General features: G+C 38.1%; 1 protein-coding gene across 1 annotated transcript in view; it reads right to left on the reverse strand.

Annotated features, from left to right (window-relative positions):
* PCLO (piccolo presynaptic cytomatrix protein) overlaps positions 1-13266 on the reverse strand; it is a 382367-nt gene that overhangs the window by 124197 nt on the left and 244904 nt on the right. Inside the window, exon 10 of the mRNA XM_074827920.1 lies at positions 3653-3778. Within this exon, the coding sequence (XP_074684021.1) occupies positions 3653-3778 (126 nt within the window). The remainder of the gene's footprint in view (positions 1-3652; positions 3779-13266) is intronic.

Below are 13266 nucleotides of genomic sequence, written 5' to 3' on the forward strand. Positions count from 1 at the left end.
CGACATGTGCTCCAGACCCTTCACCAGCTTCGTTGCCCTTCTCTGGACACGCTCGAGTAATTCAATGTCCTTTTTGTAGTGAGGGGCCCAAAACTGAACACAGTCATCGAGGTGCGGCCTCACCAGTGCCGAGTACAGGGGTAAGATCACTTCCCTGTCCCTGCTGGCCACACTATTTCTGATGCAAGCCAGGATGTCATTGGCCTTCTTGGCTACCTGGGCATACTGCTGGCTCATGTTCAGCTGGCTGTCAATCAACACCCGCAGGTCCCTCTCTGACTGGCAGCTCTCCAGCCACTCCCCCCCAAGCCTGTAGCGCTGCTGGGGGTTGTTGTGGCCCAAGTGCAGCACCCGGCATTTGGCCTTATTGAAGCTCATACAGTTGGCCTTATCCCATCGCTCCAGCCTGTCCAGATCTCTCTGCAGAGCCTCCCTACCCTCGAGCAGATCAACACTCCCACCCAACTTGGTGTCATCTGCAAACTTACTGAGGGTGCGCTCGATCCCCTCATCTAGATCATCAGTAAAGATGTTAAACAGGAGTGGCCCAAAACCGAGCCCTGGGGGACACCACTCATGACCGGCCGCCAACTGGATTTAACTCCGTTCACCACAACTCTTTGGGCCCAGCCATCCAGCCAGTTTTTTACCCAGCAAAGCGTGTGCCCATCCAAGCCATGAGCAGACAGTTTCACCAGGAGAATGCTGTGGGAAATGGTGTCAAAGGCCTTACTGAAGTCAAGGTAGACAACATCCACAGCCTTTCCCTCATCCAATAAGCAGGTCACCCTGTCGTAGAAGGAGATCAGGTTTGTCAAGCAGGACCTGCCTTTCATAAACCCATGCTGACTGGGCCTGATCATCTGGTTGTCCCGCATATGTTGTATGATGGTACTCAGGATGAGCTGCTCCATCAGCTTCCTGGGCACCGAAGTCAAGCTGACAGGCCTGTAATTTCCCAGATCATCCTTCCAACCCTTCTTATATACGGGCGTTACATTGGTTGATTTCCAATCTGTCGGGACCTCCCCGGTCAGCCAGGACTGCTGGTAAATGATGGAAAGCAGCTTGGTGAGCACCCCAGCCAGCTCCTTCAGCACCCTCGGGTGTATCCCATCCAGTCCCATAGACTTGTGTATGTCTATGTGATGCAGCAGGTCACTGACTATCTCCTCCTGGATTGCGGGGGGGTTGTTCTCCCAGTCTCTGTTTTCTGGCTGAGGAGGCTGGATTCCCTCAGTTCAACTAATCTTGCTATTAAAGACTGAGGCAAAGAAGGCATTGAGCACTTCAGCCTTTTCCTCATCACTTTTTACCATGTTTCGTCCTGAATCTAGCAGGCGATGGAGGCTCTTCCTGGTCTTTATTTTGCTGCTCCCACACTTATATTTCTTGTTGTCCTTGATTGCTGAAGCTGGATTAATTTCCAGCTGGGCTTTAGACCTCCTGATTTCCGCCCTGCATAGCCTCACAGCATCTTTGTAATCATTGTGAGTGGCTAGCCCATTCTTCCAAAAGCTGTAAACTCTCCTTTTCTCCTTGAGTTGCAACCAAAGCTCCCTGTTCAGCCAGGGTGGTCTTCTCTGTCACCGGCTTTTCTTACAGCACCTGGGGACCGCCTGCTCCTGAGTCATTAACACTTCCTTCTTAAAGAGTGCCCAGCCTTCCTGGACAGCCTTTCTGACAGAACATTTAACACATCAATAATAAAATATTCTGGGACATTTTGTGGACGAATTCTAAAGATTAAGTACAGTGATTTTGATGGAGTTGATTTATGTCAACATACCCAAGTCCAGGATACTTCTGTGTGACTGATCATATGATGGGAGAATGAAACAAAGGAATAAATATTTTACTGTCCTGTTCATGTTTCTGTAAAATATGAATAAACCTTCAAAATATATCATGTGAACAAACAGAAAAGCAAACTGCCACATCTGAACTTCTCCTATAGTTATTCTAAATCCAAGATATTCTTGATCACTGCTAAAATATACCTATATGGTGAATGAAGAACTTTTTTTAACCTCAATTTCCAGAGAAGTTCCTGACAAGAGAAACCAAGAGACTGGAGATAATTCCATGCAGTAACTGCTCATCCTCTTTTTTGAAGTGTCCAGTTGTGGGGAAATGTTGAATAACTACATTCTCCTCTTTACCTGTTTGATACTGAAAGAATGCACGCATGATCTAACACAGTTGTGAAAGAACTACTCTTTTTTTATGAAGGGAACCAAAACAATTATTTGCTTCAGAAAGACACTATGGTCGATTCTTTAATCATTTGTGTGTAATAAATAACACTATTCTATTATCTGATGAGTGAGATACCACTAATTAAATATGAATGTCAGAATCGACTCTATAGGGAAAAAAGCAAGATATTTTTGTTGATACATCATTTCATTGGCATTGGTGTACGTGCACCTTTTTTATGTATATCATTAAAATATTGGCAAAGAAACTACCAAGGATGTAAAAAGCATCACGGTGAATGCAGGTGACTGTTTTGTAATAACCACAAAATATTTAAACTACTCTAAAGTACTTTTGATTTAATCATGACTTTTGTTGCATGTTTACTATTTGCTATTACATATTTGCTCTTCAGAAAACTTATGTGAATTGAATTCTGCCTGGGAGAACTATTCTTTCTGCTTATCTTCTTTCTCTTGTTATTTTTTTCATGGATAGCTGCCTTTATTAAAGACATAAAAATAATTAAATTAATTAGAAACAAATGTATTATATATTTTTGTCCATGTATAAACTGACATTTCAGGTGCATACAGATATTCACATGAAGAAAGAAACTAGAAAATAGTTATAAAGAGAAGGGACCCTTTATGTGATCATGGATAGAAATACATTGATACTAGACAGAATTATCACATTTGTAATAATCCTAGAAAATTTAATTATAAATAAGTGAAATTCATTTCACCTAGCTTTAGTTGCCTAAAGGGTGATGAGTAGTCTAATGCAGTCTTCTTAAAGTCAATTAAATGAGGAAGACACTCCCAGATCTCAAAACAGAGGTCTGTGGTAGATGAAATAATTGCCCTTCTGTTGATGTTTCTTTTTCTCTGTTGCCTGTTGAGGCAGGTTGAATGACTATCTTAAACTGGAAAACTAAAGTTAGGTCAGATAAATTCAGTCAAGTCTGACTTTAGGGAATTTCAAAAAAACAATAGTGCGTGTGAATGAGAAAGAACTGGATCTGTGACCTATTTTACCTGTGCAACTAAGAAATGAAAGTATCCTGAAACATAGATACTTAGATGATCAAGCCAGGTTAGAGATCTTCAAAACAGCATGTGCATTATATACGTTGATGATATACATCCATGATATACAGTTGGACTCTAGCCACATTATCTTATCCCCAGTGCAGACAGTATGTTGGCACGTATTACTGAAGACATGCCATAATACTGCACATCGTGGCAATTCTCTTTGGCTATAGAAGTCATAAAATGACATTCTATCAGTCCTTTTCTGCTTTACAACTCATGGTGGTTTAGAGGGGCTCTCACATGCCCCTTACTCCTTGCACAAGATTACACCTGTTGTGCAAGAGAAAATGTATATTATAAATAATTCTACCAAACTCCCAATGCTCCTGTGGTTCCATATTCATTTATCTTACCTTCTATCAGCTTCCCTGTCTGCTCTGCATTGCCCCCAGGCAAGATCTTGGCAATGTAAGCTCCAATTTCCCCACTGCTTCCTGGAATTTCTTTCCCACCTACAACTCGGATTCCCAGTCCATTGCCTGTGATCAAAAGAAAGAGAAAACTTTAAAGAGAGATGAAGCAATGAATAATTCACTGGAAAGAAAGGAAGAGAACAACTCAGCATAGGTTACTGAAGGGTGTCACCAATAACTTCTGCCTATGGTTGGAAGATTAAGGTTAATTGCAGTCCCATCTGCCAGTTTCCCAAAGACTTAACTTTAGGTAGAAGTGTTTCTGTGAAGGAAAAGTTTTTGAATAACTACCGTATGACTGACATAACACAAATAACTGTTTCACTAAAAATTACATTGAAACCAATACATCCTTCTTCTGACAGCCTTACTGTACTGCAAAGAGCCTATTTGCATGGTAAACCTATTTTAAGCAAACCATAATTTGCAATATTAATTAAATTGCATTAAATTTCTAGAAATCCATGTGACGTGTGGATTCAAAGGATATTTTTATCATATGCTTAAAACATGCATGCAATTTAGCTGAAAAACTACAGTAGCTGAATTTTTAGAATCAACATAAATATGGAGACAGATAGAGATCATTGAGGTCCAGCAGCAAAGCATGTACATTTCCATGAACTTATATTTGGCAGATGCTATTATTTTTCTCAAATATTTTCTTTTAATTGACATCTTTTATATCAAAGGATATATGAATTATCAAAATGAAAAAGCCTACAATCAAAGCATCATCAAATCTAACATATTTTCTCTCTTTTTTAAAAATTACAAAGATGAAAACATTTTGATAACTCCAATTATTTTAGCTGGAGAGAAACAGATCACTAAGCTCCCTTACGCATGTAACAGTGAAACTGAAAACAAAAGCTTGAAAAATAGTCTCATAAAGCTAATCTTATGCATTGCCAATTTTTCATGCTATCTCACTATTTAAAAAAATACTTCCCATAAAAGAAAAACAAATTTCTTCTTAGAAGAAAAAGAAAATTTCATATAAGATCATTCACACTTTGATCTGGGAATGTAAAGGCTGATTTTCCCACCTTTATTGTAATGGCTAAAAAAAAAAAAATTAATTTATTAATTTAATAAGCCAAACCCGCTGAGTGATTAGACTGATCAGATATAACAAGCTCACCACACAATCTTGTTGCAAAGCTTTATCTATTTAGATTAAAGTTTTTTCTCATAATGCTATTAATGTCTGACAAGTCAGCCCTGAGTTTGTTTTAGAAGCAAGATAGCCACATCATTGAGTCTCTGGCCAAAAATGTTTCCACTACTTTTACTATTCCTTTGTGCCTCAGGTTTCTTCATAATTGCATATTAGACATTTTCCAAACAAGCATTTTCATTTGTTTTGGAATATGCCTGGTGTTCAGATATATGCATGGATCCTGTACCCCACAATGTAAAGGTAAGGAGGGTCAAAGTAGACTCATGACTTAAGTGGTTTAGCAGGAATTATTTAACATGGAAAGAGCTCATTGTGCCACTGCAAGCCTGGACCAAAATGTTGTATCCCTCTAATAGACCGATAAAACAAGTGGGTGAGAGCAACCAAGGAAAATTAATGGTGAGGAATTAGAAGGAAATATATGAGGATTGTTCTTACAGATACTGCATAGTAATTACCGTACATGCACTGAGATGAACGGACTGTTATATAAATCAGGCAGTATGCATTGCTGGTGCATGCAAGAAGTTCAACCACACAACTAGTGGCGTGGCTGGTGGCACCTCAGATGATGGATACAGATCAGTCTTAGGGAGATGGTATACTTCCATTAGGTCTATGTTTTGTGACCTAACATAACACAATTTGGGTGAGGTTTCAGTGATGGGGTGACCACTGGTGATGTGTTATCAGTATACAGAACTTTTAGTGAATTATTTCAGTGTGGGCTGATGGCCAAGGATGAGTTTCAGGGGTATTATGAGAATAAGCTATGACACGGCTGAGGGCTAGCGTATGATAAATGGTATGACAGACCTTGAGTATTTACAAAGGATGATCAACACTCTTTGCAGACCAGATCTTGTACTGTTTAGTTTGTAACAGGAGAAAATGTACTACTGGGAGTACAGGTAGGAGTTTTGTATGTTGAACATAGATCACCTCTAGATTATATTTATATCCAACTTTGAGATAAAGTTCAGATCTGTTACATAAACCCATTTCAGAGTCTGTATTTTTGTTTTACTTATGTGTTGATATTTAGTCTTGATATTTTCAGACCAGTTAAGAGAGGTAGGGAATATGTAAACTCAACCTTATGACAACATGAACAATAACTCCATAAGTTAGAACTGTGCAAAGATTTGATATGGCAAGAACATCCTCTCAAGCTTACTTTGTTTCTTGTCCAGTGCAACTTTGCCAGTTCAAAAACACTCTATGAAGTGCTCTGCAGGCATGTCTGAGTATCCTCAGTAGGAGTTGTGAGCTGAGAGCATGAAATTTGCTAGTAAATTCCTTGAGATTTTTGCTAAGAATTTTAGCCAGTTTGTCCCCTCTCTACATTTTTTCCTTCTTTTTTGTAATACGAAGACCTGAGCAACATCTTTAAGAAAGTCAGCTTCTTGTAAGACTTTACACTGGTGAATGTAAAGTAATTCAAATGTAATGAAAAAGAATACAATAATGCCAAAGAGTGTAAATCTTTTTAAGCCTTTTTTTTGGACATGACAAGTGAACAGTTGTTTCTCCCTCTTTTAACAGCAAATTAGAACTGGAAAAGTATAAATATTTCAGCTTGAGGGGGACTGTCTAAAAAAAAAAAAACTGTAAAGGGACCCATATAATAAACACCTAAATACCCAAGCTACTTACAGGCATGGGGAATATAGTTAAATTTCTGCTACAAGATATATCCATCATGGTAGCTAATATTCCTTTAACTATAAACTTGGTATGGATGATAATTGATTAACTAAACATATTGATGTTTGGCTGGTTTCTAACAGAATTGTTTTGATATATAGAAAGGATGCTGTGTTTTAAACAACAGCTATATTGGCACTCTGGGACTGTCCTATGGGAAATTTTAAGATCATTTTTGTTGAGGAAAATAATTTTTCAGTGTAATTGGAATTGGTGGAATTGGATGGGTCTAAAGGTCCTTTACAAAAGTTGAAAAATACAATCTTTAAAAAAATAAGCACCTCATTGCATAAAGTGAATGTGAACCACAATAAAAGCATTTAAACATTAGTCCGTTCTTAGGTCTTAGAAATTCATGAGGGCTGCTCTGCACATTTATCAGAGTACTTCTGATCAAACACTATTGAAAGACTCATATGTTACAGAGTTGAGGCTCACAACTGGGAACCATTAAGTTCAGCAAATCCAATAAACTATTATTAGTAGACAACACAAGCAAACAAGTACACTGTAACTTACTCTTAATCCACACAGTCAACATATGGACTTGTCAACAGATCAGTAAGACTGGACGCTTTTCATCACATTAGGGAAGTAACTTTACAGAGTCAGAGTTTTGTCATGATATACTATACAAGTATCTCTACCTCTGATAGCTCAATTATAACAGAATGAGAGAGGTGGTCTGTCACAGAAATGAGCATACAAGACACTTGATTTCAGAAGCAATTCTATGGATACCTGTGCCAGAGAGCTTTGAAAATCATGGCTGACATTGGTTCTGATTTTGAAAATCTAAGGTGTTTGTCCATATTACTGCTAATAAAATCAATTATTTTGCATGCTATTATGCAAAGGTTTTTATTCCTAGACACTTTGGAAATGCTTGTGATTTTATATTTGCTGGTTTTAGAGTCAAATGTATGACTGACATTCTGTATTAAGTAGGATCATGCTTGCTAAGCGACAACCACAGGGCAGGGTATATGTGTGTGTGTTTGCACAAGTTCTTGTTGCTGGACAAATCAGGAGGTATTTCATGTAATTTCATTTGTTTGCACTAAATTAGAAAATTGTATTCTATTACTATGTTGCAAAAATGTTACTAGAAGAAATATTTTAACTTAAATTATAAAACATTGAATTCCTGGCAGTCAGAATGAATGAGTTACTTTTTGCCCAATGAGCTTTAAGTGCTCTGTTCTGGCTGACAAAGAAATATTGCTTGGATGTTGCTTTATTTTCTCATGTGAAGATGGGATTTCAAACCTGTTTATAATGTGTCTATTGAAAATTCTGAGTTTACTACTTCTGTTTCCAATGTTGCCCAATTTATCACCCAGAATGCAGATAGTTTAAAAATATTATAAATCATATGCTTTATCAGATTTTTCCCTTGTTTTTTGATTTAATTTTATATTTTTGAGTCTTAATTCCCATCTCTCAGACTATTTTGATATAACCAGACATTCATATTTTAATTTTAGATTTTCAGATTAATGAACTACTCTTTTCTTCTTTAGAAGACACAGGATTAGTTAACCGTCAGAAAATGAATCACTGTGCTTTGAATGAGAGAGGGCCACTTTCTGAACTCTGAGTATTGATTTCTATGGAAAATATCTTCAGGAAAACATCTCTTCAAAGCGAATTTTATGCATTTAAGATCCAGTCCTTTTTAGGATGCTTCAAAGCTAGAAAACTGTTAATTAATTGCAACTGTTTTTACTGATTTCTCAAGGCTGTGATCCTACTCTCCTATATAATCTTAACTAAAGCCTTAAGATGCAGCACACTAAGCAAAAAAGCTCCCCAAAACCCCCACAACCCAAAAAGCCTAATGCTAAACTTTAACAAGATAGATCACACAACTAAATTGGTTTTATACTTTGATAAACAAATATGGATACTAAATCATTACAGTTAGCTTGTGAGCCACTGATTTATATAGCTGAAAATACAAACTTAGAAGCTTTAGGTCACCTGCCTAGTGGATGAAGGGAAGGTGGTGGATGTATTTTGTCTAGATTTTAGTAAGACTTTTGATACTGTCCCTCACAGCATCCTCCTGGACAAGTTGTCCAGTTGTGGGGTAAGTGGGTTCATGGTGTGCTGGGTGAACTGGCTGAAAGACAGAGCTCAAAGGGTTGTAGTGAATGGGGCTACATCTGGCTGGCAACCGGTCACCAGCAGTGCTCCTCGGGGTTCGATTCTAGGGCAAGTTCTGTTCTATACATTTATCAATGATCTGGATGCAGGAGTTGAATGCACAATTAGCAAGTTTGTTGATGAATCCAAACTGGGAGGTGCTGTTGACTCCCTTGAGGGACAAGACGCCTTGCAGAGGGATCTAGATAGACTGGAGCATTGGGCAATGATTAATGGGATGAAATTTAACAAATCCAAATGCTGGATCCTGTACCTAGGACAGAGTGATGCTGGGCACAAGTATAAATTGGGAGAGGAGTGGCCCTGAAAGAAAGGAATCTGGGGGTGCTGGTTGACAGCAGGCTCTATATGAGGCAGCAGTGAGCCCTGGCAGCCAAGAGGGCAAACAACCTCCTGGGGTGCATCAAACACAGTACAACCAGCAGGTCCAAAGAGGTGATTACCCCACTGTATTCAGCATTGGAACAGCTTCACCTTGAAATTTAAGAAGGATGTGAAGGTCCCTGAATGAATCCAGAGGAGCGCAACAAAGCTGGTGAAAGGGCTGGAAGGCATGTCCTATGAGAAGCAGCTGAGGACTTTGGGATTGTCAAGTTTGGAGAAAAGGAGGCTGAGAGGTGAGCTCATTGCTCTCTATAGCTTCCTGAGAAGGGGAAGTGGAGAAGGAAGTGTTGAGCTCTTCTCGCTGCTATCCAGTGAGAGGACTCATGGGAATGGTTCAAAGCTCTGCCAAGGGAGGTTTGTACTGGACATTAGGAAGCATTTTTTTACTGAGAGGGTGGTCAAACACTGGAACAGCCTTCCTAGAGAGGTAGTCAATGCCTCAAGCCTGTCAGTGTTTAAGAGACAGTTGGACAATGTCCTTAATAACATACTTTATCTTTTGGTCAGTTCTGAATTGGTCAGGCAGTTGGACTAGATGATCATTGTAGGTCCCTTCCAACTGTAATTCAGTTCTGTTCTATTCTATTCTATTCTATTCTATTCTATTCTATTCTATTCTATTCTATTCTATTCTATTCTATTCTATTCTATTCTATTCTATGCTATGCTATGCTATGCTATGCTATGCTATGCTATGCTATTCTATTCTATTGAAGATTTCAAGTGTCTAATAAATGAAGAGTTATTTTTGAGAGAAATTCATACTTAGAGAAAATATTAATAAAATTGAATGGCCAACTATTAACCTATTCTGTGACTTTCAAAAGGACATTTCGCTTGTCATTTCATATCCTTCCAGACATCACAAACTATTTCAGTGATGCATATTCATTACATATATATTACATCTATATTATATTTGAGTAGTGACCAACAACTTGACACTAATAAATTCTGTCACTGGTGACTTGGCAAGCATCACTGCAAAGGTTATTTTAAAAATTCATCATTCTCTTTTCCTTAATTTCACCATTAGGTACTTTGTGTCCAATTAGACTTATTTGTTCTGAACTTGTGTAGCTCAGTGTATCTCAGATCACTATGAAATCGTATCCCCTTGTATATTTTATGGTGTCACAGTAGCAACACAGCAGAAAAACTATAATTTATTTTGCTGGATTAGGCTGACCTTAACCTGAGCTCTGCAATTACAATTTGGTCTTTTTTGTCCATTATGGAGATGATAAAGATCCGATTGCTGCCAATCTGTTGCTATTGCTCTGGTTACAGGGAAGCTCATGAAATCTTATAGTCTTTTTATTGCTTTGCTGAGCAGCTCCAATATAGCCATTAGAGTATAAACAGTCTAGATTTCCTGGAACTATTTCAACATCTAAGCAATGATTAGACTTGTCTTTCCAAACAAATGTCAATAACCCCTTACATAAGTTACAGTTTAAAAAAAATCAAAAAAGAGCAGAGAAAAACTGAATTGAAGACATACCAAGCTTTTGCTGGTGTTGGTGGTCCTGCCTTCACACAGAGGTGTGAATTAAGTTCCCAGGGATGCTTTCTCTTATAAAAGTAAATAGAATTCCAGCACTAAATGCAGGGACCAATATTGTTTAATTATTAGGTAAGTCCCATACAGTAACAACAACTTCAACACTGTCATGAGAATGGAGGCGTGTGACCCAGAAGCTCTGTGCAAACATTGTTCATGTGCTAACTCAAACAAATATTTCCTCTGGGCTAATTTTTCCAAGTATGAAACCATTTGCCTGTCTAATTAGATGAGCAAAGAAAGTAAAGAAGCAATTAGAACGTACAACAGATTTTCAATGATCACACTAGAGTTTGTGCAAATTGACATAGGAAACTGTAAGTATGAGCATCAGCAGCAATTGGATTCTTGTCACAGTTAGATATAGCGATACATGAATTTTTAATAGACTTTTAGGTGACTGATTTTTTGAGAAAGATACTAAAAACCACCACTGGCTTGGATTTCTACGATCCTAAGAGCATGCCCTTCAAGATGGTAGTTGAATATCATTATTTATTCTGTTTCTGGAAAACCATGGTTGTTTTTCCACCTTTGGATATTATGTGCTTTGAACTTGAAACTATACAGAGGTGAAATGGGAAAAATTGAAATGGGCTTGAACTGCAAAATGCATATGAGGGTGTGAGGATCTGAAGGAGTTAATGCCTCAAACATTCACTGACACAGAAAGCCTCAAGGACAAATTTTGGCCTTTGTGGTTAGTCTAAGGAATTAATTATATGCCTAGGGAAGCTCAGAGTGCATTGAAGGGTGCATGGCTGCACTCCGGTGCAACTGTATAGCCAAATCTCCTAGATAAGCCTCGAAGGGGGGAGACATAGGCTGAGTAAAACCATATGTTCAGATTAATGCCTACATTTTTATTTACGACTATAGTCTTGAAGAAGAGCTAAAAAAATAAGTGAGAAAACAACTGACACCACATGGAGCTAATGACTGGATAATTGCCCGAGAAACAAAATCTGAGGAAAAGGTTAAGGTGATAGGAGAAGATCGTGACCACTGACTCAATGGGACAAAAGGGTTAATGCACCCCATTCCCCCTCAATGCACGTGCAAAACCCATGTTTTTCTCATCTCTCATGAAAATGATTTTGTGAAATACCTGCCTCTCCTTGTCTAGTATGCAAATCAGCTGATAAGATGAACTTAAAAAGGCAACAGAAAACTTTGCTGTGTGTGCACCCACCACCCAAGATTACCAGACCTGAGACAACACTGGAACCTGGGGTGGGGACCGGATTCTTTAACTCTCTTTGTCTCCCTTCCTTTTCTTTCCTTTCTTTTCTTTCTTATATATTTATCAATAAGACACCACAATGCTTACTATCCTTTTCCAAGTTTAAGTTGTTTCTACTGCAAATAAAACATTTTAACCAGTTGTTTGGTGTCATTTCACCTTAATTTAACCTGAGGGCATCATGAAATCTTTAAGACTCCCTGGGCTCCCAGTCCGGGTCATAACAGAGGGCTACAACACATGTCCTCTGAGTAGTTTGAAATGGAAGCTATGTTTAAACCTCAAAATAAAGATTAAGTGTTTTGTTTCAGATCCATGAGCCAATGCACAGATATACCAATGAGGGAAGAAAAAACCACAAGTCCAAACATGCTTTTCATCACTTTCTAAAAATACTTAAAAAAAAAAATTAAAAACCAGAAGGCTGAATCATAGCAAGGAAGCACAAAGGTGACATTTTTGTTCAAGGTCCAATGCTAGCAATTAGAAAAATGCATCAGGATAAAGACTGAAAATGAGACATTAGGCATAAAAGATTTTCCAATGTGCCAATGTACCACGCCATAGCAATGAGAACATATCAGTCAAATCAAACAATAGTCTTCCAACTCTATTTGGCTGTGAACAAAGACAGAGCATACCTTCCTCTTGTTTTCATTTACTAGACATTATCTCCCCATTCCTCCTCCAGCCTTATCTAGACGAGACATATGCTAGGGTGCTGGTACGCCCTTATCTGTCGGAAAAATTTTACACCACGTTCCACTATCTGTATGAAACAGAATTGTCAGCCACAGAAAAAACAATGACTTCTCTTTGGAGAGTTCAGACTTAAAAGTCCTGTAAAGAAACGCAAGCTATTTATTTAAATATTATAGCTATGATAAAGCAATCTGGAAAGTCTGGAGAACAGACAGAAAGGAAACATGTCAAAAAAAGCAAAACCAAGTTAGATCAGGCACTTGGAAAGCAGCAGGAAAAGTAATGTGTATAATCAAATCCAGGGTAAATTTTTATTTGTATTATTATTCCTATGTGATTCTCTGGAATACATAACATGATCCATATCAGAGCTTGGTTGTCTAGATAGGTACAATGTTTTCAAAATTGTGCTCAGGAGAATTGTTTTGGTGCTTTCTAATGAAATTAGCTTAAATGAAGTTGTTTCCTAGAAACACAATTAAGCCTGCTTAGTTATTCCACCTCTTGGCCATTGGCAATTAAAGCATAAAATATATTTGAAGCCAAATCCTGAGCTGATGAAATTCAGATATTTTTCAGTTGTTTTAATAGCACAGCATTGA

The sequence above is a fragment of the Strix aluco genome, chromosome 5 (assembly GCF_031877795.1).
Source record: "Strix aluco isolate bStrAlu1 chromosome 5, bStrAlu1.hap1, whole genome shotgun sequence".
Taxonomy (NCBI): domain Eukaryota; kingdom Metazoa; phylum Chordata; class Aves; order Strigiformes; family Strigidae; genus Strix; species Strix aluco.